General features: G+C 43.4%; 1 protein-coding gene across 3 annotated transcripts in view; it reads right to left on the reverse strand.

Moving 5' to 3' along the window:
* Positions 1 to 1,883: 1,883 nt before the first annotated feature.
* The window catches only part of LOC141107885 (coiled-coil alpha-helical rod protein 1-like), a 57,688-nt gene continuing 32,093 nt past the window's right edge, over positions 1,884 to 27,478 (reverse strand). For 2 of the 3 annotated variants that reach the window (XM_073598926.1, XM_073598924.1), the window contains exons 11-18: positions 26,168 to 26,280; positions 16,301 to 16,379; positions 14,475 to 14,602; positions 14,201 to 14,389; positions 12,428 to 12,529; positions 6,987 to 7,138; positions 6,683 to 6,821; positions 1,884 to 5,471 (exon numbers count right to left, since the gene is read on the reverse strand). In XM_073598926.1, coding sequence (XP_073455027.1) covers positions 5,374 to 5,471; positions 6,683 to 6,821; positions 6,987 to 7,138; positions 12,428 to 12,529; positions 14,201 to 14,389; positions 14,475 to 14,602; positions 16,301 to 16,379; positions 26,168 to 26,280 — 1,000 coding nt within the window. In that variant the 3' untranslated portion in view covers positions 1,884 to 5,373. The remainder of the gene's footprint in view (positions 5,472 to 6,682; positions 6,822 to 6,986; positions 7,139 to 12,427; positions 12,530 to 14,200; positions 14,390 to 14,474; positions 14,603 to 16,300; positions 16,380 to 26,167; positions 26,281 to 27,478) is intronic. The other variant, XM_073598927.1, reaches the window with a different exon arrangement.

Here is a 27,478-nt window from a genome sequence, read left to right on the forward strand (position 1 = left end):
GCAGCAGTCACCCGTAGGGTCCACTACCTTGCGGTGCACTCCTGATCCCAACGGTGTGCATCTGTCACCCAGCCTCTAGGTGACCTGACACTACACATATTATAACCAACAGAGATTTGTAAATTACACTAAAAATGCCCTCCAGGGAATTGCTGACCAGTTAGCCCCCACTTCCTACATAACATTCCAGGACCGGATGGCCTTAGACATGGTGCTAGCTGGGAAAGGAGGTGTTTTGTAAAATCATAGGAAAAAACGGGAACCTGTTGTACATACATTCCTGATAATACTGGGCCAAATGGTAAGGTTACTCTAGCTATAAAGAAATTAGAAGATCTGTCACTGGAGTTGAAGAAGAACTCAGGTATCACAAACCCATGGGATCAATACTTTAGCTGGATGAGTGGGTGGCAGAAGGTGCTCGTCCAGATACGGGTAACGGTATTAATAATCCTGGTTCTTTTAGCCCCGATTGTATGCTGTATTCTACCTTTCGTAAAAAGTTAATGAACAAGGCTGTAGACAATAGCACACCTACATTTCTCTACCAAGAAGAAGAGGACCCCCTTATGATGGAAGATGACAAACCCTTCACTCCTCTACAGTCACTCCCTGTCCATAATCTCACAATCCTATAGGGTTTTAGGGATAGATAGCGCCTGACTGCACCTCTCCAGCTGTATCGAGGAGGGAAGTGAACAGTTGCTGCCCAATTCTATATACAGCCAAAAAGAGTTGCTGAGGAGAAGGGCCAGGCTAAAAGTAGGACCTTTAGTATTAGGGACAGAAAAGAGAAAATAGTCATTTTAGGGGGGATTGTGAAGGAATGTGATGTAGATAATAATAATAGTAATCTGAAAATGTCTATTTTCTTATGTGTATACATATTTTTCTCCTTACTCATTATATAAGTATACAGGTTTGCTCTGTTCCTATATTTTCTCAAGATGGCGGGTACCCCCTACATCCCACACATCAGAAGAACGCGGAACTGAAGATAAGACCAAAGACAGCCAAACCTCGTTATGAAAATTCTCCATCTTCTTAACCAATGAGATGTACCTATTAGACTAACATAGCAATGACGTATTTGTGTGTATAAAACATTAACACCGCCTTGAATAAATTAGAAGTGTAACAGTAATGCTGCTGAGCGTGTCTCAGAGTGTTTACTTTTATATGCATGCATATCCACACTTTTCAAATTAGAGACAGCAGCAGGTAACCTTGGGCTCGATTGGAGCTCTTAATCATTTCCATAACACCTTTAGGCAACTGAACACTGGCAAAGAATTTGAGGGCACGCCCCCTGGGAAACTCCCCTATAATCCTACTCTACTCCATGGAGTTTTGTAGCAAGTCATGCATATAACCAAGAAATGGAAGGGAGGGTCACCTAGATCCTGTGTTTTGCTTAAAGATAAGGACTTTTGACTTACCAGCTAATTCCATATCTTAAGGCTTTGTTCACACAAAGTGTATGTCTATCCCACCCTAGGTGTTCTGTGCATCCCCTTGCAGGCAAGCCCATTGATGTCAATTAGGGCACAGATGCTACTCCCAATCAGACATCTGTGTGGGTGTATAGTTCCAGATACAGACAGCGTGCCAAGGATCCAAGTACTGTACTCCAAAGTATGAAATTTATGGGCAAGTCAAAATATGTTCGTACACTGTACTCGTGTGTACGATGGCACTGCCTTATATACAAGTACAGTTGCACACAGCTACTCATGTCAAAGACCGATTGTATGCCACACTTGGGAGGAAGAAATACACGGGCAGTTACGCTGAACAGGCTCAACTGGCCCATGCACATAAGCTCTAATAGGGTCATGAATATAGAAATACAACTTGCATATTTTAGAAAAAAAAAAAAAAGATACCATGGTCTTTATTTGTAATTTAATCTCTATAAAAGGTTTTGTCCATTACAAATCTTGGAAAAAATAAGTATTTACATATACCTTATTTACAAGCAGTAAACCCTCATTTAGGATTTAACACTGTTTCCAGTCCTAGAATGAACAGGAATGTATGCATTTTAAAAATGTGCTGGCTTATAAGGGTTAAGTCCAAGGAGGTGTGTGCCACATCCTCGACCCATCTCTTTTATTTACATTTTGCACTTTGACAGCGAGCTGGGAGTATAGCTGATGTTATACTGTATGTGCAGTGCTTCACCACTGGATGTTTGGGCCTCCTCCACAGAAGTTGGAGTCTTTTGCAGCCACTCTGCCCACCCCTCCTCTTTTTGTCAAGCTATGGAGCACTTATGTAAATCCAGTCACATAATGAGTGCATGGAGGAGAGAGTCGGGACAAAGCGGCTGCTCTCAGAACAGTTATACTCCTCGCGCTCTGTAAAATTGTGAACAAAAGATAAGTCTAAGAGGTGGTTTACACCTCCTTGGACTTAAACCCTTATAAGTTTTTTTTTTTTTTTTTTTTTTACTACACACAACAAAATACTGTGCTCTAACTAGCACTATAATAAATCTGTAACTTTAATATGTACAGTGCTTATTCATATGACAGCAAAATAAATCAATAGATAGGGATTATATATAATAAATTATATATATATATATATATATATATATATATATATATATATATATATATATATATATATATATATATATATATATATATATATATATATATATATATATATATTTTTTTTTTTTTTTTTTTTTTTGAGACCATATTGTAACATGAAATTAAAGTGATTGTAAAATCTCTTTTATAAAAACAGAAACAAAACAAAACAAAACACAACAAATTATATACTTGCCTGCTCTATGCAGTTGGTTTTGCACAGAGCAGTCTGGATCCGCCTCTTCTCAGGTCCTTCCCTCCTGTTAAGTGCCCCCACAGAAAGCAGCTTGCTATGCGGGCACCAAGCTGAGTTACAGCTCCCTTTGCCCATTCAGAAACGGAGCTGCAACCCGGCACCGCCCCCTCTGTCCTGACTGGCTAAATGATAGGCTCCCGCTTGTGTCAATCGTGCCACGCTGCTGTCTCAGCCAATGGAGGAGGGGAGTCCCAGGCAGCTTAGACAATCCCGCAACATCACTGGATAAAGACAGGCTCAGGTAAGTATTAGGGGGGCTGCTGCACACACAAGGTTTTTTTATCTTAATGCATAGAATGACGATATGGCACCTTCTACATGATTAAGTGCTTTTTTTTTTGTGGGTGACTGTCATTTTACTTATGTCTTATTTTCTTTTTTTTATGCATTGTTGGCTTCCTCTTCTCTGTGTTTTTCTTCCCCATGTGAGAAAGCCAATGGGCAGCAAGGATTCAAGCATATAAGGCACAATAAGTAAGTGCAATAGACCTACTTTATAAATAGATTTCACTACCATCTGGTGAGTTTGTTTAACCAGAGTGGGAAGAGGGAAGATTAGGGATAAAGCACTGACTGGGAGGTGTGTGATGTTGGAAGCAGAACACTTGGATTACATCTAAAAAATATTTTGGGGGGAGGGGAAGAGGAGTCACATGGTGGATGAACTGTATATTAAATCATAATTTATATTTTGGTGTATATTTATTAATTGCTCTTTAGAATATAAAAAAAACTTATTATATCTAGCACCTTACTAAATAAATATATATAGCTTTTTTTATTATTATTTAAACATAGACACACTATTGATTGATTTATTTTATGGTCATATAGGGATAAGTGCATACATTCCAGGTGCATCAAAACAAAAATGTGTTTTAAAGCTGCAGTTTGCTTTCTTTAGAAAGCAGCTACATCCCAAGTAGTAAAGTATGTTGCTTGCCAGTATACTGATAAGAAGACAATTGCCCTTTATGTGGAAGCAGTGTTCTCTGTAGAGTTCTGGCACCCCCCCCCCCCCCCAACTTCTAGCAAGCATTCCACTCAACTGACTTTTTCTTTGAAGTTCTATGATCATAGCATACACTTTCGTTTTAAAACATCAGCATCGTATAACGTAACAACCATAGTGATGTTTGACCATCCAACATCTCCTTGCATGTTGCGAGTGCTGCCTGCCTGCTGACCTTCTCTTCCCACAACTTCCTGGGTTCCCTCCATGCTTTACAGCTTCTCCTCTGTTTACTTTCGATTTCATATCCCACAAGACCTTTCTGTCTGCAAGCAGTGTTTCCTGCACTGACTCCACCTCCTTAAACTCCTCCTCTCAACACCTCTGTAGTATAGAAGGCAGGCTCTGTGAAATGTGTGACACACCAGTGCCTATCCACAGGGCATAGTGAATATGTGTCATAGAATTCAAAGTAGTAAACTGTGGGGATCTTTACAAAGTTTACAGATTTCCAGATCGTTCAGATTAATAGGCGATAAATAAATGAAATACAATGTGCAAATGAATCTATGATTTTCAATTTTGACCATAAAAACGCAATAGTGCAACACACTGATGACATGGCTGGATTTGTAGCTCAGAGCTTTTTAATTGATATATTAATTCTGATATATTAATTCTGATTGGTTGAGTTTGGTTACTGCATCATGCACATGATCCTTGCTTTAAAAGAGAAGTATTTTTTTTTTAATTTTCTTTTATGGGCTTTTCATACTTTCCTAGGTGGATGCTGCATCTGTCCCCCGCCACCTCTTCACTGAGAACCGAGCCACCGAACACAGCTGATGGCTCGGTTCTCTCACCTTCCTGAGCGGAAAGCTGCTGCCTGTCAGTCAGCATCTTTCCTGCTCTGCTCCTCCACACTCATTGGAGCGCTGAGCTGTGGAGGGGTGGGGAGCGGTCATCTCAGCGGCTCACTGAGAGGCCGAGACTGCCATTAGCCCAGGCAGCTGGCGGATCCAGACTGCCTAAGTTGGGATAACACGCTGCTTGAAATGATCTTAGTGTCGTCAATGGAGAGCAGACTTCAGACCACTCTCCGCTGAAAACGGGTCACGGGAGTGCAAATTTCAATCCTGTGACCGATAGCAGAAGCCCAGCCTAAAAAGCTAATGAGAGACATTCCAGACAAATCTACAAATTTTGCACTTAAAAAAAATGTCCTGAGACCAATATGTAGGCTGCCTTTGTCAACTGCCTGGCCCTGTCTAGCTTCAGTACTTGAGTCACTGACCTGGAACAGCGTTGTATGCAAAGATAGAACTGTTCTGTGTCAGAGACTACAAATATCTTAGCTACTGGGGCTGTGTGACAGCCAGGCAACTAGCATTTTCAGGAAAGTCAGCCATGCTAGCTTACATATTACTCCCAGTATAGATTTAATTTTAAAAATAATGCCAATATCACTGAGGTAGTAAACTCCTTTTTGATCACCCTGCATATGAATGGACCATCTTGTGCAAAAATTACACTGTTACAACATTACATATGCTGCCCCCTGGTGGCTACATCAGTTCTTCATCCTCATCTTCATGATCAACATCCTCTTTAAGCAGAGCAGCTCCGAGGCTCTGCAGGTTGGCCAGCATATTGGAAAGAGATTCTGATAAATAAGAAAAAAACATAAGGCATATGCAATATGATTCTGTAAGCACAAACCATCATTAGACATGTCTTTTTTAAATCAGCTTTCCCATCTCCCTGCTGTGAACTACACAACCCCTCCTCTCCATGTAATGTAGGTGACGTGCAGTGGAATATTTTTAGTCCAAATCAGGAGAGCAGCGCCTAGGGTGACATCATTGTTCCTCCATAGATACAATACAGTGTGATAGTACTGTTACCCTAGGACAGGAAGCAGATTACTGGCAAGATCACTAGATGCAAAACAGGAAAGCTGCAATATATTCATTTTTTTGTGTTAATATACACTCAGAGTTTAGATAGTAAGCTATACTTGGAGTGAAGTGTCTTTATTTAGGTAGTTTTAGATGAGAGTGTTTGGATCATTACAACCATCATAATTTTACAGGAGCCATTTATTAAAGTACAGTGATGCAATATTTTTCCCAGGGTATGTTGTTCCTTTTTAGTGATCCCTATGCTAACGTTTCATAGGTGTGTGCAGCCTATTAGGTGTGCAACCCAGAGCACAAACACACGTGTGTATATCAGAAGAGCAGTGGACAGTGTCAGAGTAGAGACTGGTGTCATTAGGGCAGTGGACAATGTCAGCAGTTCTTATTTTTTACTATATATTTTTTTTTTGCAATATTATTTTTTAATAATCTTTTAGGAGCCCCGTTGGGGGGCTTTGGTCAAGGGTCTAAACAGAGAGAAAGGAACTGAGGACAGGGCTTACCCAGTCCCTTTCTCTGCAGTCTCAGCTGCACTGGACTGTAAATGAATGGAAAGTGCTCTTTGCTGGTGCGGCTTCCTGTTCATGCACAGACTGAAGTTGTTTACTATGCTTCAGTTAAGAATGAACACAGGTGCTACTTGTACAGACAACTCACAGTGTTCATTCATCCATCCATCCTGAAACATCCCCTGCAGCAGCCAGCAGGAGAGGAGGGAAGCTGGCAGCACTGCAGGGGAGAGACAGGAGACGTCAGGAAAGCAAGGGCAACCGACACCACACAGGGTGATTAGGGTGTGTCAATGTAACGTTTCATTATGCTTTTCATCCAGAGTGCTGGCTATTCTTGGCAAAAACATTCTCTGGTCAAACCTTAGGGACTACAGTTGTAGAAAGCCTTCATTAGGAAGCTCATCCCATGTGCTCAGTAGGGTATGAAAGTATGGAGAATTCACCTTTAGTTCCTGTTGCTCCGATAGCCCCTGGAGCACCTGTTGGCCCCTGTCCCTTCTCAGTGTGGGTATCCAGAGACTGGATTGCAACTGTCCGGTTTTTCTGGTATGTGGCAAATAATCCCTCCTGCCGAAGTGTGGCCTGGAAGAAAAGCCACACCACATTCAAAGCCAAAATAAAACAAAAATGGGTTTGGAGGACAAGATTGCTAGTATCAAGCCTGAAGAATAAAATGAATTTAAGTTTTACAGGCATGGGGTCGCGATTTAAAAGAAACAATGATTTTTCCAGAACTAGCAAACTTACAATCATGAGGTTTTTGTCCCTTTCAGCATCCCGTAACTGCCGGGTCAGCTGCTCCTCGCACACTCGTGTGGCATCTTCTAGTGTACGCATAGTTTCTTGACTCCGATTCCTCTCCCGCTGCATCTGGCGCTCTGTTTGCCGAAGAGCCACGACTAGGAGAATGTAATATGAGAATTACTATACAAAACAATAGCATTAGAAGTATTTGGGCAAAAAGCATAATTAGCCTGAAGAGGAGGTAGATTATGCCCTGTACATAAGAACTATTCATATGCAATATGACCACATAACCATATCGGCATTTTAAAGAAACTGAACTTTTTTCATCCATTATGGGCACAGGTTATACTGCCACCTACAGGAGGATTGGACACTGCAAACGCAAAACTGTAGGTCAGCCCAGGATAACCCCTCCTACTACCAGCATGCCTCACATTGTTTCTAGTGTTCTAGGAGGCTGAATGTCTTTTGAAACAAACAAAAAAAAAAAAAGAATAATCTATTTTTTTTATAGCATCATTTTCTTCATGAGCCAAGATCCCTGTCTACACTCTACAGCAGGGTAGTGTCACCATTCTATATATGACCTGTGTAGCATTGGTGGCCTCTGAAACATCAGTCACTGAGATTGCCTGATTCTGAGTTTTTTCAGTTTCAACCTGACGAGCCTGCCTTCAGGGAATCACAGGTTTCTGCAATTACTCCCAAATTCCAACTTTTGGCTCCTACTGATGTGGTGTTCACCAGTCTAAAAGTAGAGGATCAGCCTGTTGCTTCTATCAGTGCTATTCCCGGTTTTGGGTCCTTTAGAGCTCCTAAAACCTCAGACTTTCTCACACCCACTTTTCTAATATTTCTTCATGGAGATTGCAAACACATGGATGTACCTATTTAAAGAGAACTCTGTAATAAAATGGTCTGCCCCCACTATAGATCCAGCAGTGTCCCACCTTAAAGCAACTACCATATGGGTTGAGAATGCACCTCTTTTTTAAAGACGCAGCTGCTAAACAGTTGTAAGCCCTCTCTAGACTTCTATTCTTCCTGGTGGGCTCTGCTTTCCACCCCATCTGTGACCTTGCATTGCCAAACCCTAGCCGACTGGTCAAAGTCCCTTAAAGTATTTGTTACACTCAACATTTCATATTCCTAACATGTGTCTGTTGTACCATGTACTTTTGTTAAAAAGTATCCTGTTATCTTTGTATGAAATACCTGGAGATCCTGCCTGTCCCCTGCTTACCTATTGCAAACGCTAGGCATTGAAGCACATCCTTCCCAGCGTTGTCAGTTTTCTGGATGTGCTGGGAGCACAGTCTGCCTGTCCTCCAATGGATAAAACTTATGTTGACACACTCCACTGCACAGCTCTTTACTGGGAAGGTATTGCTCCCTCTGCCTCCTGATGACGACCCCCCCACCTCCCCCTCTCCAAGCCTCTTATGCAGTTGAGAAAAGAGGTTATGTGATCACTTAAAAAATAAATAAATAAAAAGGGTATACACACACACACACACACACACACACACACACACACACACTTTCTTGCTTTTCTTTTTTAAAATGATGATGAAGATAATTAAACTACATATCCCACAATCCCTGGGTTTCTCAGTCTAGTGCTGGCGAGAGCTAATAGTATTTAAATCTGACACAGGCACCAACTGGCAGAGCAATTAACAAAGAGATCACTATATTGGAAGAGATGTATTTTCATCACATTAGCACGCCCACATTTAAGCAGAGACTGCCTTAGGTAAAAAAGGAAGTGTTTGGTCTCAAAAGATCCAATAGGACTCCTTACAAGCTAAAGCCAATAACTCTGAGTAGGGATGAGCCGAACACCCCCCTGTTCGGTTCGCACCAGAACATGCGAACAGGAAAAAAGTTCGTTCGAACATGCGAACACCGTTAAAGTCTATGGGACACGAACATGAATAATCAAAAGTGCTAATTTTAAAGGCTTATATGCAAGTTATTGTCATAAAAAGTGTTTGGGGACCTGGGTCCTGCCCCAGGGGACATGGATCAATGCAAAAAAAAGTTTTAAAAACGGCCGTTTTTTCAGGAGCAGTGATTTTAATAATGCTTAAAGTCAAACAATAAAAGTGTAATATCCCTTTAAATTTCGTACCTGGGGGGTGTCTATAGTATGCCTGTAAAGGGGCGCATGTTTCCTGTGTTTAGAACAGTCTGACAGCAAAATGACATTTTGAAGGAAAAAACTCATTTAAAACTACCCGCGGCTATTGCATTGCCGACAATACACATAGAAGTTCATTGATAAAAACGGCATGGGAATTCCCCAAAGGGGAACCCCGAACCAAAATTAAAAAAAAAATATGACGTGGGAGTCCTCCTAAATTCCATATCAGGCCCTTCAGGTCTGGTATGGATATTAAGGGGAACCCCGGCCAAAATTAAAAAAAAAAAAATGACGTGGGGTTCCCCCTAAATTCCATACCAGACCCTTCAGGTCTGGTATGGATTTTAAGGGGAACCCCGCGCCAAAAAAAAAAAAAAAAAAAACCGGCGTGGGGTCCCCCCAAAAATCCATACCAGACCCTTATCCGAGCACGCAACCTGGCAGGCCGCAGGAAAAGAGGGGGGGACGAGAGTGCGGCCCCCCCTCCCTCCTGAACCGTACCAGGCCACATGCCCTCAACATTGGGAGGGTGCTTTGGGGTAGCCCCCCAAAACACCTTGTCCCCATGTTGATGAGGACAAGGGCCTCATCCCCACAACCCTGGCCGGTGGTTGTGGGGGTCTGCGGGCGGGGGGCTTATCGGAATCTGGAAGCCCCCTTTAACAAGGTGACCCCCAGATCCCGGCCCCCCCCCTGTGTGAAATGGTAAGGGGGTACATAAGTACCCCTACCATTTCACGAAAAAAAGTGTCAATAATGTTAAAAATGACAAGAGACAGTTTTTGACAATTCCTTTATTTAAATGCTTCTTCTTTCTTCTATCTTCCTTCATCTTCTGGTTCTTCTGGTTCTTCTGGCTCTTCTGGTTCTTCCTCCGGGGTTCTCATCCAGCATCTCCTCCGCGGCGTCTTCTATCTTCTTCTCCTCGGGCCGCTCCGCACCCATGGCATAGGGGGGAGGCTCCCGCTCTTCTCTTCTTCTTTTCTTCTCTTCTGTTCTTCTTCATTTTCTTCTTCGGGCCGCTCCGCAATCCATGCTGGCATGGAGGGAGGCTCCCGCTGTGTGACGGCGCTCCTCGTCTGACAGTTCTTAAATAACCGGGTGGGTGGGGCCACCCGGTGAACCCCGCCCCCCTCTGACGCACGGTGACTTGACGGGACTTCCCTGTGACGTCACGGGGAATGCCACAGGGAAGTCCCGTCAAGTCACCGTGCGTCAGAGGGGGGCGGGGTCACCGGGTGGCCCCGCCCCCCGTTATTTAAGAACTGTCAGACGAGGAGCGCCGTCACACAGCGGGAGCCTCCCTCCATGCCAGCATGGATTGCGGAGCGGCCCGAAGAAGAAAATGAAGAAGAACAGAAGAGAAGAAAAGAAGAAGAGAAGAGCGGGAGCCTCCCCCCTATGCCATGGGTGCGGAGCGGCCCGAGGAGAAGAAGATAGAAGACGCCGCGGAGGAGATGCTGGACGAGAACGCCGGAGGAAGAACCAGAAGAGCCAGAAGAACCAGAAGAACCAGAAGATGAAGGAAGATAGAAGAAAGAAGAAGCATTTAAATAAAGGAATTGTCAAAAACTGTCTCTTGTCATTTTTAACATTTTTGACACTTTTTTCGTGAAATGGTAGGGGTACTTATGTACCCCCTTACCATTTCACACAGGGGGGGGCCGGGATCTGGGGGTCACCTTGTTAAAGGGGGCTTCCAGATTCCGATAAGCCCCCCGCCCGCAGACCCCCACAACCACCGGCCAGGGTTGTGGGGATGAGGCCCTTGTCCTCATCAACATGGGGACAAGGTGTTTTGGGGGGCTACCCCAAAGCACCCTCCCAATGTTGAGGGCATGTGGCCTGGTACGGTTCAGGAGGGAGGGGGGGCCGCACTCTCGTCCCCCCCTCTTTTCCTGCGGCCTGCCAGGTTGCGTGCTCGGATAAGGGTCTGGTATGGATTTTTGGGGGGACCCCACGCCGTTTTTTTTTTTTTTTTTTTTGGCGCGGGGTTCCCCTTAAAATCCATACCAGACCTGAAGGGTCTGGTATGGAATTTAGGGGGAACCCCACGTCATTTTTTTTTTTAAATTTTGGCCGGGGTTCCCCTTAATATCCATACCAGACCTGAAGGGCCTGGTATGGAATTTAGGGGGACTCCCACGTCATTTTTTTTTTTTAATTTTGGTTCGGGGTTCCCCTTTGGGGAATTCCCATGCCGTTTTTATCAATGAACTTCTATGTGTATTGTCGGCAATGCAATAGCCGCGGGTAGTTTTAAATGAGTTTTTTCCTTCAAAATGTCATTTTGCTGTCAGACTGTTCTAAACACAGGAAACATGCGCCCCTTTACAGACACACTACAGACACCCCCCAGGTACGAAATTTAAAGGGATATTACACTTTTATTGATTGACTTTAAGCATTATTAAAATCACTGCTCCTGAAAAAACGGCCGTTTTTAAAACTTTTTTTTGCATTGATCCATGTCCCCTGGGGCAGGACCCAGGTCCCCAAACACTTTTTATGACAATAACTTGCATATTAGCCTTTAAAATTAGCACTTTTGATTTCTCCCATAGACTTTTAAAGGGTGTTCCGCGGCATTCGAATTTGCCGCGAACACCCCAAATTGTTCGCTGTTCGGTGAACTTGCGAACAGCCAATGTTCGAGTCGAACATGAGTTCGACTCGAACTCGAAGCTCATCCCTAACTCTGAGGTTTCTAGTCGAAGTGACAGCCACAAAGACCAGTACCTTACAGGATAATGTTAAAGGAATGAATAGGCTCAAAATGTAGGTTTTTGTAAAACTGACGAGGTTTAAATCCCACAGGTGGATTGGGGGCTGAACAGGGGGAACAACATGAGCAACCCCTTGAATAAAAGTACAAAATAAAGAATAAGTAGCCTAAGGATGTTGAAAAAGATTAGGTAGGCATATACCTGATCCTTGTTATTTCTAAGGGTTAAACGTTAATCCACCCCCAATTGAAGGAAGGGAAGAATATGACCCACCTAAAAAACATGTAGGGAAGCCCCCAAAGCTACATACCAATTTAAATAAACCTTCCATGTACAATGATAGTTTAAGGACTTTAAATCCACCTGTATGTAACAGCATGGAGTGCCTGGAATTGTCACAGGTGATGAGTTGTGCTTTTCCATTTAAGGAAGTGCCAAGTATTTTTTCATCTTTCTGGTGGCCAAACGAAGGGTGAGGATGTGTAGCTGGTAATCAAAATACTTTTTGCGTGCGTGTGTGTGCGCGCGTATATATATATTATATATATAAATATATAAAAGTAAGGTACCTGCTTTGGTGTGCTCTCTCCTTGTCTCATGCAGATGTTTCTCCATCTCTGCCAGTTGCTGAGTTGTTTTCTCCTCTACTTCCCTCACCTTGTGCTGCAGCTCTGGTTAAAAAAAAATGTAATCTAGTTCATTGCTATAAAATAAGCTACCATTGCTCTGATACAATGTACTGAAGGTCTCTTTTTTCCTGTACAAGACCTACAAAGAGCTGACATTGTGCAGATAATGTAACGGAGGCCTTTCTGCTGTTCCTATACAGGCCATACACAGAGCTATTACTAAGCAGAAAATGTATCAGAGACTTCTTTGCTGTCTCTTTTCAGGATATAAACAGAGCTGTATACAGAAAGCAGAGAATATAGCCAAGAACTCTTTTCCTATACAAGCCATACACAGAGTGAAGACTGAGTACAGAATATATCAAAGTTCACTCTGCTGTTCATATACAGAGCTTTTACTCTAACATCTCTCCCAATTGTTCCTAATAGACCATCACAGCTGTCAGCGGAACCCTCTTATGATCTCTGCATTGTCTCCCTCTACATTACAGCTGTAACAGCTGGGATGTTGCAAATCAAATTTGATGAACATGTAGACTAGAGTGTGTAACCAACAGCTGTGACAATTCTACCATGATACCAAGAGAGCCCCCTCTGCCAGCCATGGCATTTTAAATGAATACTGTACTGGTTGCAGATTAAATTAAAAGTAATAGCAAAATAGCTTGTGTTGCAACCGTATACGTTATTAATACATAATAATGTATTTAGTGTATAAAATCATTTATATGTGCACTACACCATATCATCCCAGTTGGTCAGCCATTTTACTTTTTTAAAAGTAAAGTCCTGGCTAACAGTCTCCATAGGACTTTTATTTAAAGTTTAGGTACGGGGTGGGCCTTAATGCCAAAATTAGAGAAATTAAGCCTTTATTAGCAAATGATAAGGATCAGTGAGATGCACTGGAGGTAAAAACAAACCCTAGATTAGACTGTGGTTAAGAGCCACAAAACAAAGCTAACACTAAAAAAAAACAAATACATAACTTGTGGGTATTTTTAATACAGCTGCCTACTTTTATTTTACTATACCCCCTCAGTGGAGCCCAAGTAGTAAAACATTTCCCTTTGTTCCTGCTCCTGAGATCTTTGTTGTGTGATCCTGCACTGTAAAGCACATTGTTGCATTAAAAACACCTGGCTGAATACAGGCAGGCAGATACTGAATGACACAAAGAATCAATGAACTACCTAGAGTGCACATCAGAACCCTGGTAGTTCATTGACAACTACAACCCGTCAGATGCAGTTCTTCCATTCACAGAACTCTGAATGAATGACGCAGTCAGGTGGGCAGAGCCCCGCATGGCCACATTTTTTTAAAATTGTGACAGCGGGTGGGGGGGAGAAGATCCCCAGCCCACTGTCACAACGGGGGCTGTTCGTTTAGTATCATGTTACACCCTGGATACAAATGTAACGTAATCTGTTGTGAAAGGTGAACTTAGCCTTTAAGTCAACATTTCTGCCTTAGAGCTCCCTGTACTTTTCTAGGCGTACAGACCTGCCTGGGTGACATCAGCCTAAGTGCACACATGACAAGCTCCAAACGAAGAGGGAACCTTTGAAAAATGTCCACCTGAATCTTAAAAGGGCATAAGCTACTTCTAACATCTTAGCAAGCAGCCTAAACTCTGTCTCTTAAGGACTACATTTTATATGAATAGGACATTCTTCTCTTGCCAGGAAGCATGCCAAAATGCCTCTGTACCTTTCTCATATTCCCCATTCTGATCCTGCAGTTGTTCTTTCAGCTGTTCAGCAGTTTCACAAGCTTCATGTAGTTTTCTTTCTAGCTCCATCACTTGCATTGTCAGGACTTTCTCTCTCTCTTCTGTCTCATGGAGAGATTGGCGGAGAAGTGAGACAGTGTCATGACACTCTGCTATCTCTGCTTCCACTGCAGAAATAACACAGGGAATCAAAATTAGGATGAAGAACAAACACATACATTTCAAATTGCACACCCTAGGAATCAGTCTTACATTTTTCTCTGGTTTCCATCACTTTTTCCTCCAGGATGAGAGCACTGCGCTTCAGTTCGGTGCTCAGATGGTCTCTCTCTTCATTTAAGAGCTGTACCTCATTCTTCAGGTCCTCGTAAGATGGATGCCTACAAGAAACTGTCTAATATAAACCATATGAAAAAGAGACAGGAAAAAGAAAACCCCATAGGGGTGGGACTTAAATGGCACTACCAAAAAACAATGAATTATATGAAAATATTTATATTTTTATATTTTCATATAATTCATTGTTTTTTTGTAGTGCCATTAAAGTCCCACCCCTAGGCGTTTTTCTCCTTCCTTATTCTCATGGGATGTGGCACACTAGGAACATACTTTATCAGAAATCTTTTTCATTTATGAAAAAAGAGACAGCACTAGATCTTTATTAGTAAAGTACCTGAGATGGTCTGTTTGGACTACAGCAAAAAAAATAAAAAATTTGCCCAAATATTCTCCTATACATGCAACAGAAGACTGGTTTATCTTGGGATACAACTTGCCCATTTAAGAACAGAGGTAGATTTGCAAGTGGACTCATGTTTTTGGGTAACCCAATTATGACTCCTAAAAAAAGACATTGCCACCTTGACCATTCAGGGCATGGTAGCCATCAGAAATTTTGGGGCCCATTTACACAGCTTTAGGCCTGGGCCCCCCCCCCACCAACATTCCCCAGGGCCCGCCCACTGGCCATGCCACCGAATCCTTCAGTGCACCCACTTTGATTTTAAGACTCTTACACTGTAATATATGAAAAATGAAAAGTCAGCCAGTACAGTACAGGAAGCACACACGAGGAGTGCACATGCAGAAAGTAGCCAGAGGTGGCAGCAAAGAGCCTGATGTGAGCTTACAGAGGAGGCCCAGTAACCCCCCCCCACCCTCCAAAAATTAAAAGCCAGCAGCTACAAATACTGCGGGTGCTACCGCCGCCTGTCGTGCTAAGGGGAACCGGCAGTGAAGCCTTTCGGCTTCACAGCCGGTGCCCTACAGCACATGCGCAAAGCGCGCTCTCTAACTGGCCCAGCGGAGGAGGAAGGAGGTGGGCCAAACTTCCTGTGGCGAGGTCTCCCGCTCCTCCCCTCCCCGAAAGGTGCCAGATGTGGCACCGGAGGGGGGGATAGGACGCAAACAAGCGGAGCTTCCCATTTTGGGTGGAGCTCTGCTTTATAAAATGACACAGCAGCAGCTGCTGACTCGCAAGCATAAAGAAAACCAGCACAGCCACAAAGCACCCACCCCTGCATTCTTCCAGCCCCTCGGGATGCCTGGGCCCCCTACAAGTAAATGGGCTGTCCCCCATGATTGCGGCCTTAATTCAGGGCAAAGTGACAGTTTCTGTGTAAAGGTCACTCTGCAACCCCTAACCCACTGACACTTACCTTGCAGGTGCTCCCCCGCTGCTTTATCCTCAGTCGCAGCCAGCACCAGAAGCCACGTGGGGTTGATGCCAGACACTAATGGAGAGATAACTTAATTCCCACTCTCATATGACAGTGCTGGGGACTATGTAATGATTGGTTGTTCCCTAGGGGTGTAAGGCCAATGTGTGCAAGAAACCTTCAAACACTGACAGGAAGGTGTACTGCCCTTCTTTCATAATGTTATAAAAGATAAATATGTACTGTATGTTGTAAGGAGTTTTTGTGTGTTTTCTCCAGGTGCTCCCATTTTCTCTACCCTATTCACATTATATAAAGCAGACCCACAGTGTGTAAGTATCTGTAGGACTGTGACACTGGACTGTATAGAAAATACAGGAAATACAATAAAAAGCTACAATACAGTTTCATTTTACTTACAAGTCATCCTCTATGGCTGAGATTTTAGGTCTTTCCTCCTGTGCCAATTTTACAAGGGTCAGTCTTTGTGCTACCATACCTGACAGAAACAATGTATAATGAAGTCAAGCTTAGACCAAGCAATGAAAAAAAAGGTGAATTAGATTACATTGATACATTTTACTTTTGAAAGTTACATGTTTTTTTAAAGTGCAATTCCATCCATTTTTGTTTTGAGTGGGGAAGGTTTAAAACCTCCATGGGGCTTTGAATTCTCTTGTGTTCTCAATGAGGATACTTCCCCCTCCTGTACCTTTCACCAGAGTCGCTGGGACAGGAATTAAGCATAAAATGGTCTTAATGGGGAAACAAATAAAAGACAAAGATGCCTTTAAAGTGGATTGTGTGGAGTGATTTCCTCTAACTTTGTGTTTCAGTGACCACAACACCGGGATAGCAAGTGACAGGAAATTCTCTCTAAAATCATAAATAAGAACAAAAAGAGAAAACTGTTTCACTGGACTTCCACTTCATGTGGTGCTTAGAATTAAGATGAAGATGAAAAATCAAGGCTGTAGTTTCTTTTGTAGGTTTATAAAGTGAAGTTTGGCATTGGATGTGGTTATTGCTGCCAGAACAGGAAGGACTCCCACCACTTCTCTCCATCTCTTAACCAGGACAGAAGGACCTAAAATATTATTGTTTGAAAGAGATAGTGTGCTGGTGAAGCTTGCACTAAATAAATGACAGAAGTGGACTGAGCCTGTTGTAGGAAACAAAATTCAGGCACTTTTGTTATAGATGGATGAGATGAGAACAGATAGTTACATAGTTAGTAAGGTTGAATAAAGACATCAGTCCATCCAGTTGAACCTGTGTGGGTGTGTGTGAATTTATGTCTCAACCATTTCCCATATCCCTGTATATTGCATTTGTTAAAGTGGTTGTAACGGCAGAAGGTTTTTTTAATCTTTCACATTCTATGCATGAAGATAAAAAGCCTTCTGTGTGCAGCAGCCCCCATCATACTTACCTGAGCCCCATCTCGATCCAGCGATGTTGCACGAGAGACTCGGCTGTTTGAGACTCTCCTTCCTCATTGGCTGAGACAGCAGCTCGGCTCAAGTGCCCCCATAGCAAGCTGCTTGCTGTGGGGGCACTCAACAGAAGGGAGGGGCCAGGAGCACCGAAGAGGAACCCAAGAAGAGGAGGATCTGGGCTGCTCTGTGCAAAACCACTGCACAGAGCAGGTAAGTATAACATGTTTTTTTTTTGTTGTTGTTAAAAATAACAAAGAGACTTTAGTATCATTTTAGGATGCCCATCTAAAAGTTTTTTGAAAAAAAAAAAAATTCGACACTCCCAGCGCACCCAGTTGTGGAATGGAGTTCCACATCCTTACCACCCTAACGGTATACAACCAATTTAAGCTTAAATTGCTTCTCATCCAACTTCACTGAGTGGCCATGTGTCTTCTTAAGCGACCTGAGACCGATTTGTTTTCTCTCGAAGCTAGAATCATCATTTGGATACAGTAAAACCTTGATTTAAGAGCATTTTGCAAGACAAGCAAAATTTAGCGTCATGTCACAACGGAGTAAAAAAAGGACAGAGGTGCCTCCAAGTGTAGCAATATGGTTACATGAATGAATGTATAAGATGCATGTTATGAATATATAACATTTAGCAACTCACACTGATGATGACGCTGATCCCAGTTGAGTAGGCAGATGACAGGTCCGTGTCTGCTGCACTGTGCAGAGTGGACACTGACATAGTCCCACTGTCCTCTATGGGGAAATCAGATGGAAACAGACCAGCTGTCCATTTCCATCCAATCTGATCCGCTGGACAGATGGGAAATAGGCCCACTATCCGTCTTATTTTTGCGGGCATGGTCGGATCAGATGGCTGCAGGTGTCAGCGCATGCGTGTCCGCTGACATCCGACGCTCCATAGGGGAGACTGGAAGGTCCGATCAGGTCCGCCTGGAAAATAGACAGGAAGACCTGATCAGACAGCCCGTGTGAAAGGGCACTAACTGGTTGCCGGTGTGATTTCTATATTGTCCACACCTGTTAATTGATACAGGTGAGTTTAATTATAAATTACAGGAGCATCACAAACTTGGAATGCAATTAATTCTTACAATTTTAAGAAGGTGCCAATAATTTTGTCCAGTCTATGTTTGGAGTTTTGCCTGGAATGTGTCAGAATTGGCTTTTTGTTTCTCCACTTTTTTGTCTCATACAATACAAAAAAGAAATAAACATGAGAATGCTTAAACATTTGTAATTGCAACAATTTTCTGGGCGAAGTGGTGCATTATCTGACAGAAATGCAGGGGTGCCAATATTTTTGCCCATAACTGTATGTCATATGTGCCTCCTTAATTTGCATGGCTTTTCTCACAATGCCCTAATTTCTACCCACGTAGGTTTAGCTTCCTTCCAAATGTGTGTAACTGAGCTAGAGACATTACACTTTAAATTATATTTGGTTGCTGGGACAGAAATGAATGGTGTTTTTGACTCTTTTTTTTAACCACTTGAGCCCCGGACCATTATGCTGCCTAAGGACCAGAGGTCTTTTTCCAATTTGGCACTGCGTCGCTTTAACTGCTAATTGCGCAGTCATGCAATGCTGTACCCAAACAAAATTTGCGTCCTTTTCTTCCCACAAATAGAGCTTTCTTTTGATGGTACTTGACCACCTCTGCAGTTTTTATTTTTTGCGCTATAAATGGAAAAAGACCAAAAATTTTGAAAAAAAAATGATATTTTCTACTTTTTGTTATAAAAAAAAATCCAATAAACTAAATTTTAGTCATACATTTAGGCGAAAATGTATTCGGCCACGTCTTTGGTAAAAAAAAATGTCAATAAGCATATATTTATTGGTTTGCGCAAAAGTTATAGCGTCTACAAACTAGGGTACATTTTCTGTAATTTACACAGCTTTTAGTTTATGACTGCCTATGTCATTTCTTGAGGTGCTAAAATGGCAGGGCAGTACAAAACCCCCCCAAATGACCCCATTTTGGAAAGTAGACACCCCAAGGAAATTGCTGAGAGGCATGTTGAACCCATTGAATATTTTTTTTTTTTGTCCCAAGTGATTGAATAATGACAAAAAAAAAAAAATATTTACAAAAAGTTGTCACTAAATGATATATTGCTCACACAGGCCATGGGCATATGTGGAATTGCACCCCAAAATACATTTAGCTGCTTCTCCTGAGTATGGGGATACCACATGTGTGGGACTTTTTGGGAGCCTAGCCGCGTACGGGGCCCCGAAAACCAAGCACCGCCTTCAGGATTTCTAAGGGTGTAAATTTTTGATTTCACTCTTCACTGCCTATCACAGTTTCGGAGGCCATGGAATGCCCAGGTGGCACAAAACCCCCCCAAATGACCCCATTTTGGAAAGTAGACACCCCAAGCTATTTGCTGAGAGGCATGGTGAGTATTTTGCAGCTCTCATTTGTTTTTGAAAATGAAGAAAGACAAGAAAAAACTTTTTTTTTTTCTTTTTTCAATTTTCAAAACTTTGTGACAAAAAGTGAGGTCTGCAAAATACTCACTATACCTCTCAGCAAATAGCTTTGGGTGTCTACTTTCCAAAATGGGGTCATTTGGGGGGGTTTTGTGCCACCTGGGCATTCCATGGCCTCCAAAACTGTGATAGGCAGTGAAGAGTGAAATCAAAAATTCACGCCCTTAGAAAGCCTGAAGGCAGTGCTTGGTTTTCGGGGTCCCGTACGCGGCTAGGCTCCCAAAAAGTCTCACACATGTGGTATCCCCGTACTCAGGAGAAGCAGCAGAATGTATTTTGGGGTGTAATTTCACACATTCCCATGGCCTGTGTGAGCAATATATCATTTAGTGACAACTTTGTGCAAAAAAAAAAAAAAATTTGTCTCTTTCCCGCAACTTGTGTCGCAATATAAAATATTCCATGGACTCGACATGCCTCTCAGCAAATAGCTTGGGGTGTCTACTTTCCAAAATGGGGTCATTTGGGGGGGTTTGAACTGTCCTGGCATTTTATGCACAACATTTAGAAGCTTATGTCACACATCACTCACTCTTCTAACCACTTGAAGACAAAGCCCTTTCTGACACTCATTGTTTACATGAAAAAGTTTTTTTTTTTTTGCAAAAAAATTACTTTGAACCCCCAAACATTATATATTTTTTTAAAGCAAATGCCCTACAGATTAAAATGGTGGGTGTTCCATTTTTTTTTTCACACAGTATTTGCGCAGCGATTTTTCAAACGCATTTTTTGGGGAAAAAACACACTTTTTTAAATTTTAATGCACTAAAAACACACTATATTGCCCAAATGTTTGATGAAATAAAAAAGATGATCTTAGGCCGAGTACATGGATACCAAACATGACATGCTTTAAAATTGCGCACAAACGTGCAGTGGCAACAAAATAAATACATTTTTAAAAGCCTTTAAAAGCCTTTACAGGTTACCACTTTAGATTTACAGAGGAGGTCTACTGCAAAAATTACTGCCCTCGATCTGACCTTCGCGGCGATACCTCACATGCATGGTGCAATTGCTGTTTACGTTTGACGACAGACCGCCGCTTGCGTTCGCCTTAGCGCGAGAGCAGGGGGCGACAGGGGTGCTTTTTTTTTTTCTTTATTATTTTTTTTGCTTTTTTATCTTATTTTTAAACTGTTCCTTTCATTTTTTTTTTTTAAATCATTTTTATTGTTATCTCGGGGAATGTAAATATCCCCTATGATAGCAATAGGTAGTGACAGGTACTCTTTTTTGAAAAAATTGGGGTCTATTAGACCCTAGATCTCTCCTCTGCCCTCAAAGCATCTGATGACACCAAGATCGGTGTGATAAAATGCTTCCCCAATTTCCCAATGGCGCTATTTACATCCGGCGAAATCTAAGTCATAAAATGCTCGTAGCTTCCGGTTTCTTAGGCCATAGAGATGTTTGGAGCCACTCTGGTCTCTGATCAGCTCTATGGTCAGCTGGCCGAATCACCGGCTGCATTCTCAGGTTCCCTGTTGGGACAGGAGAGCCAGAGAAAAACACGGAAGACGGTGGGGGGGGGGGGGGGGGGGGGGCTTTCCCTCCCACGGCTTGTAAAAGCAGTCTAGAGGCTAATTAGCCACTAGGATTGATTTTACATGAAAGCCGACCGCTGGCTAAAAAGAATGATACCAAGATGATACCTAAACCTGCAGGCATCATTCTGGTATAACCATTCAAAGTCGTGAATGGCGTACCTGAAGACAAAAAAATGGTTAACAATAAAGCACAGTAAACGGTAAAGTATAAAAAATTGCATACCTGAAAAGCAAACATGATAAAACATAATAACAATAAAACATTGCAGAATAGAATACAGTAAAAAAGAGCAGAACAATAGAGAGAGAATAGAGAGAGAGAGAACAATAAAACGACAACTATTTTTTTTTATTTTATATATATATTTTTTTTTTTTACACTTTTTTTGTAACTAACTTTTATAACGGTAACCGGTTCCAGGTTCGGGTCTCTCAAAATGCGATGGCATCTTGGGAGACCCTGTGAAAGTGTGTCCTAGTCTGTGCAATGCTGTACCCTACGCTAATACTCAACTAGTGTATGGTAGCGTTCAAAACATTCACCAATGCAAAGACCAGGATTGTCAGGACAGGAGGGACAATAATAGAGGGTGTCACGCCTATATTCGCGCTGCAGACTAGGGCTGGGAAAAAAATCGTTTTGAATCTTGAATCGAGTTGAGAGGTCAAATCGATTCAAATCTTCTTCAAATCGATTTTTTTTTTTTTTTTTTTTAACAGCACCGCGCCGGGCCTGAGGAGCTGCGGGCACGATTTTTCAGGCGAGGCCGCGGCTTCGGCCTAGTCCGCGAGGCCCGACGCTGTGCATGGGTGGGTGGGTGTGTAGGCGGGGTAGTGGGCGAGGCTGTTGGTGGAACGCCGCTGTGTATTGGAGGGCTGTGATATCAGGAGGAGGAGGGGGTGGGGGGGATCACAGGGACATTCCCGGGCTGCAGAGAGAGAGCGAGAAGGGAGGGTGAGTCAGAGCTGCCTGTATGGTGTATTTCATGAGATAGTGATACTGATAGCCATGTGATGATCACTGCCAGAAAGAATAATACCTCAGAGGAGAGAAGTCACATCCCATCACATCCCATTTCCATATATTCACCCTTCTTAAATATCATTACATAGCACTGTGCTCAATATATGAAAATACCCCCATATGGCATCACACAGCAATGTGCTCATCACTGTATACTGACACACTACATCACTGAATACTGACACACTACATCACTGAGTGATGTAGTGTGTCAGTATATGGTGATGTGTGTCAGTATACGGTGATGTAGTGTGTGTCAGTATACGGTAATGTAGTGTGTGTCAGTATACGGTAATGTAGTGTGTGTCAGTATACGGTAATGTAGTGTGTGTCAGTATACGGTAATGTAGTGTGTGTCAGTATACGGTAATGTAGTGTGTGTCAGTATACGGTAATGTAGTGTGTGTCAGTATACGGTAATGTAGTGTGTGTCAGTATACGGTAATGTAGTGTGTGTCAGTATACGGTAATGTAGTGTGTGTCAGTATACGGTAATGTAGTGTGTGTCAGTATACGGTAATGTAGTGTGTGTCAGTATACGGTAATGTAGTGTGTGTCAGTATACGGTAATGTAGTGTGTGTCAGTATACGGTAATGTAGTGTGTGTCAGTATACGGTAATGTAGTGTGTGTCAGTATACGGTAATGTAGTGTGTGTCAGTATACGGTAATGTAGTGTGTGTCAGTATATACAGTGATGTAGTGTGTCAGTATATACGGTGATGTAGTGTGTCAGTATATACGGTGATGTAGTGTGTCAGTATATACGGTGATGTAGTGTGTCAGTATATACAGTGATGTAGTGTGTCAGTATATACAGTGATGTAGTGTGTCAGTATATACGGTGATGTAGTGTGTCAGTATATACGGTGATGTAGTGTGTCAGTATATACGGTGATGTAGTGTGTCAGTATATACGGTGATGTAGTGTGTCAGTATACGGTGATGTAGTGTGTCAGTATACGGTGATGTAGTGTGTCAGTATATACAGTGATGTAGTGTGTCAGTATATACAGTGATGTAGTGTGTCAGTATATACAGTGATGTAGTGTGTCAGTATATACAGTGATGTAGTGTGTCAGTATACGGTGATGTAGTGTGTCAGTATATACAGTGATGTAGTGTGTCAGTATATACAGTGATGTAGTGTGTCAGTATATACAGTGATGTAGTGTGTCAGTATATACAGTGATGTAGTGTGTCAGTATACAGTGATGTAGTGTGTCAGTATACAGTGATGTAGTGTGTCAGTATATACAGTGATGTAGTGTGTCAGTATATACAGTGATGTAGACTTGATGCACTTTAATATAATTAAAAAAAAAAAAAAAAAATTCGAATCGTGAATCGAGTTTTTTATAAAAAAATCTCAGATTTTTTGGGGGGGAAAATCTCCCAGCCCTACTGCAGACACGACATCTTTTTTGGGGGTTCGTTGGGTAGGGGTACTCGGGAGGACATAAAGAAAATGCCTCTCATGCAGCCGACTGCATTTGGTTGGGGATGTGAATGGGGGAAGTACGGGCGCTGCAGAAGCGGTGGGTTCCCAATTAGGATTGGCGAATGCAGCAGGAAGGGCACTATGGGCACGACGGGCCTGTGTTTGTCTTCTTGGTGGCAGCGGGACACTACTTGTGCTTGCCACCTCACCAGCTTGAACTGCACTTATGGGACTCGCCACGTCACCAAGTGTTACTGCAGTGCTGGTTTGACTACGACCGGGGTGTACTAGGCCGCTGGCGCTTGCCAGTTCAATAAAAAGCTACCAAAAAACCTGTTAGCGATCGCAGGGATCAGGCCTGACTCTGCAAATGCTGCAGTTATGCGTTAAGTGTTTTGTAAGTGACAGTGATCGATCGATACTGCACTTGGGTGGGCTGGGCCGGGCGGAGGGGCAAAATGCAGGTGCTAGCAGGTATCTGGGCTGATCCCGCTAACACTACGTTTTTGGGAACCCTAAACTGCTGGGGACGCCAGTATAGATCTGATCGGATCAGATATTGATCAGTTCAGATACTATACCACTAAGGGAGGTGTACGGTGCGTGCGTGGGTGTTAGCGGTACTGGCGCTAATCTGACGCTGCTTGGGGCTGGTGCTTGCCAGTTCACCAAAATACTACCAAAAAAACTGTTAGCGATCGCAGGGATCAGGCCTGACTCTGCGAACGCTGCAGTTATGCATTTAGTGTTTTGTAAGTGTCAGTGATCGATCGATACTGCACTTGGGTGGGCTGGGCCGGGCGGAGGGGCAAAACGCAGGTGCTAGCAGGTATCTGGGCTGATCCCGCTAACACTGCGTTTTTGGGAACCCTAAACTGCTGGGGACGCTAGTATAGATCTGATCGGATCAGATATTGATCCGATCAGATACTATACCACTAAGGGAGCTGTACGGTGCGTGCGTGGGTGTTAGCGCTACTGGCGCTAACCTGACGCTGCCTGGGGCTGGTGCTTGCCAGTTCACCAAAATGCTACCAAAAAAACTGTTAGCGATCGCAGGGATCAGGCCTGACTCTGCGAACGCTGCAGTTATGCGTTTAGTGTTTTGTAAGTGACAGTGATCGATCGATACTGCACTTGGGCTGGGCCGGGCGGAGGGGCAAAACGCAGGTGCTAGCAGGTATCTGGGCTGATCCCGCTAACACTGTTTTTGAGAACCCTAAACTGCTGGGGACGCTAGTATAGATCTGATCGGATCAGATATTGATCCGATCAGATACTATACCACTAAGGGAGGCGTATGCTGCGTGCGTGGGTGTTAGCGGTACTGGCGCTAATCTGATGCTGCCTGGGGCGATGCATATCACCGCCGGGCGATCAGGGGGCTAAACTTTTATTCGGTAATAAACGGCGGGTGCCCTGACACTATAAAAAATAAACAAACTAACCAGCGTCACCCGTAACAGTTATATGGTGATCAGTGGTGAAAGGGTTAACTAGGGGGCAATCAAGGGGTTAAAACATTTATTCGGTAGTATATGGGGGTCCCTGTCGCTATAAAACGCTGACGACGAACCTAAATATTTAGGTCCCTAACTAGCGTCACCAGCGACACTAATACAGCGATCAGAAAAATGATCGCTTAGCGACACTGGTGACAGGGGGTGATCAAGGGGTTAAAACTTTATTAGGGGGCTAGACCTACAGGGGGGTAATACTAACTGTCCCAACACTGTAACTGTCACAAACTGACACCATGCAGTAATCAGGAAAAAAAAAAAAAAAAAAACTGCTGGTGTCGGTTTGTTACAGGGGGGGGGGGGGGGGGGGGGGAAATCGGGGGGCGATCGGGGGGGGGGAATCGGGGTGTTTTGTGTGCCTGGCATGTTCTACTGTGTGTGTGTGTGTGTTGTGCACTCACATACCTGTCTTCTCTCCTCGGGCCGCAACGGAAATTACCGAGCCGAGGAGAGATGACATCATTTCCTTTGCTGCTGTTTAGCATACAGCAGCAAAGGAATGTTCTCATTGGCCGGCGGCGATCGCGAGGGGGGGGCCACGAACGGATGGCCTCCCCCTCATCTCTGATCGCCGCTGGACAAAAGACGACCGCCTCGGGCACCGGGGGGGGGGGGGGGGTGTCCGATCGGACCCCCCCCCCGCGGAAGTGATTTTGCCTGTCCGTGCCACCTTGCCGACGTAAATCGGCGTGAGGCGGTCGTCAAGTGGTTAAAGAAAGTTGAATATGTTGGCACCATGTAAATGAGAAAGAAAAATCTAGTGTTTATTTTGCAGTACTGCACAGTTTCTTACCTTGTATAGTATCAACTCTCTTGGTAGCAAAAGAGACCCTCTGGCCCAGGGTAACCAGCCGCTGCAGAGCACCCCTGAAGGTCTTTTCCTGAAATTCCATTACCTGTACAAAACTACCAACATCTACAATTAATAAGATTAAATATGGGGGCACATTTAAAGCTTGACTGCAGTTCCAACCCAGTAATTTTTTTAATATTTCTGCCCAGTCAGTCACATGCCTGCCCAGGGTTCTCTTTCTTATCTGCCCGAGGTGTTGATGGGCGGTCTCAATGCTGCGCTTATGGAGTTATTTGAGCGCCATTGTCTGCAGCATTTTCCTGTGAACCCAGGGTCCCGGGGAGGCTTCCTTTTTATTTGGGGGGGTGGCGGGGGGCGCATCTACAAAAAAACCCAGAAGCTTAAAAATGGGCTGTAAATATTGAAATGCATGTGAATAGGGATAGTCACCCGCGAGTTCATTTCTCTATTTATACAGCACTGATATGTTCCACAGAATACAAAAAAAAATCTTTCACATTAGACATTGCCTCAAAGAGCTTACAGTCGACTTTTTCCCAACACAGTCAAGCAGGCACAAACTAGGGCCAATCTTTAAAGGAAGCTGATTAAAGAGACATTGCCACCTTGCCCAAGCAGGGCAAGATGGTTGTCTCTGGAAAGGGCCACCCCAGAACCACACTATAAATAGCTAGTTAATGCTGCACCTGTGGCGAGTGCTCAAGAGCCGTAGCTATTTTGATTAGTGGATGTTTACATTCCTTACCCTCCCCGACTTTCTCTATCCTTGTGAGCGAGCCAGGAGTGGTGAAACACATCAAAGAAGGTCAGTTTTGGGTGGAGATATTTTGTATGCAGTTGTTAATTGTTCAAGAAATAGAGTAAAGCACCGTACACATGGGCAGAACGTCAGAAGACGTTTGCTGGTTCAAAAAAAAAAGACAGCCGACATTCTGACTGTGTGTTTGTCGGTCTGTCATACAAAAGCCTGCCGTTCGGCCAGCTTTTGTCGGAGGTGCATGCTGGAAAACCAGCAGCCAACCGACTCACGATCAGCGCTCTCAGCCAATGGCAGAGAGCGCTGATCTGAGTGTTTTGGCGGGGAGGGGGGGGGGGGGCGGCCGCCCCCCTGTCAGATCACAACAGCTCAGCGGGGGGAGATTGCTGGATTAACCTTGCATGGTTACTACAGCGGCTCCGACCAGAGCGGTCAGTTTTTTTTTTTTTTCTGGGTTACACAAAAAAAAAACCTGTTAATGTGTACCCGGCTTAAGAAGAGTGAATACTGGAATGCAGCTTTTATCTCTACAT

This window comes from Aquarana catesbeiana, linkage group LG09, assembly GCF_042186555.1.
Source record: "Aquarana catesbeiana isolate 2022-GZ linkage group LG09, ASM4218655v1, whole genome shotgun sequence".
Lineage (NCBI taxonomy): Eukaryota > Metazoa > Chordata > Amphibia > Anura > Ranidae > Aquarana > Aquarana catesbeiana.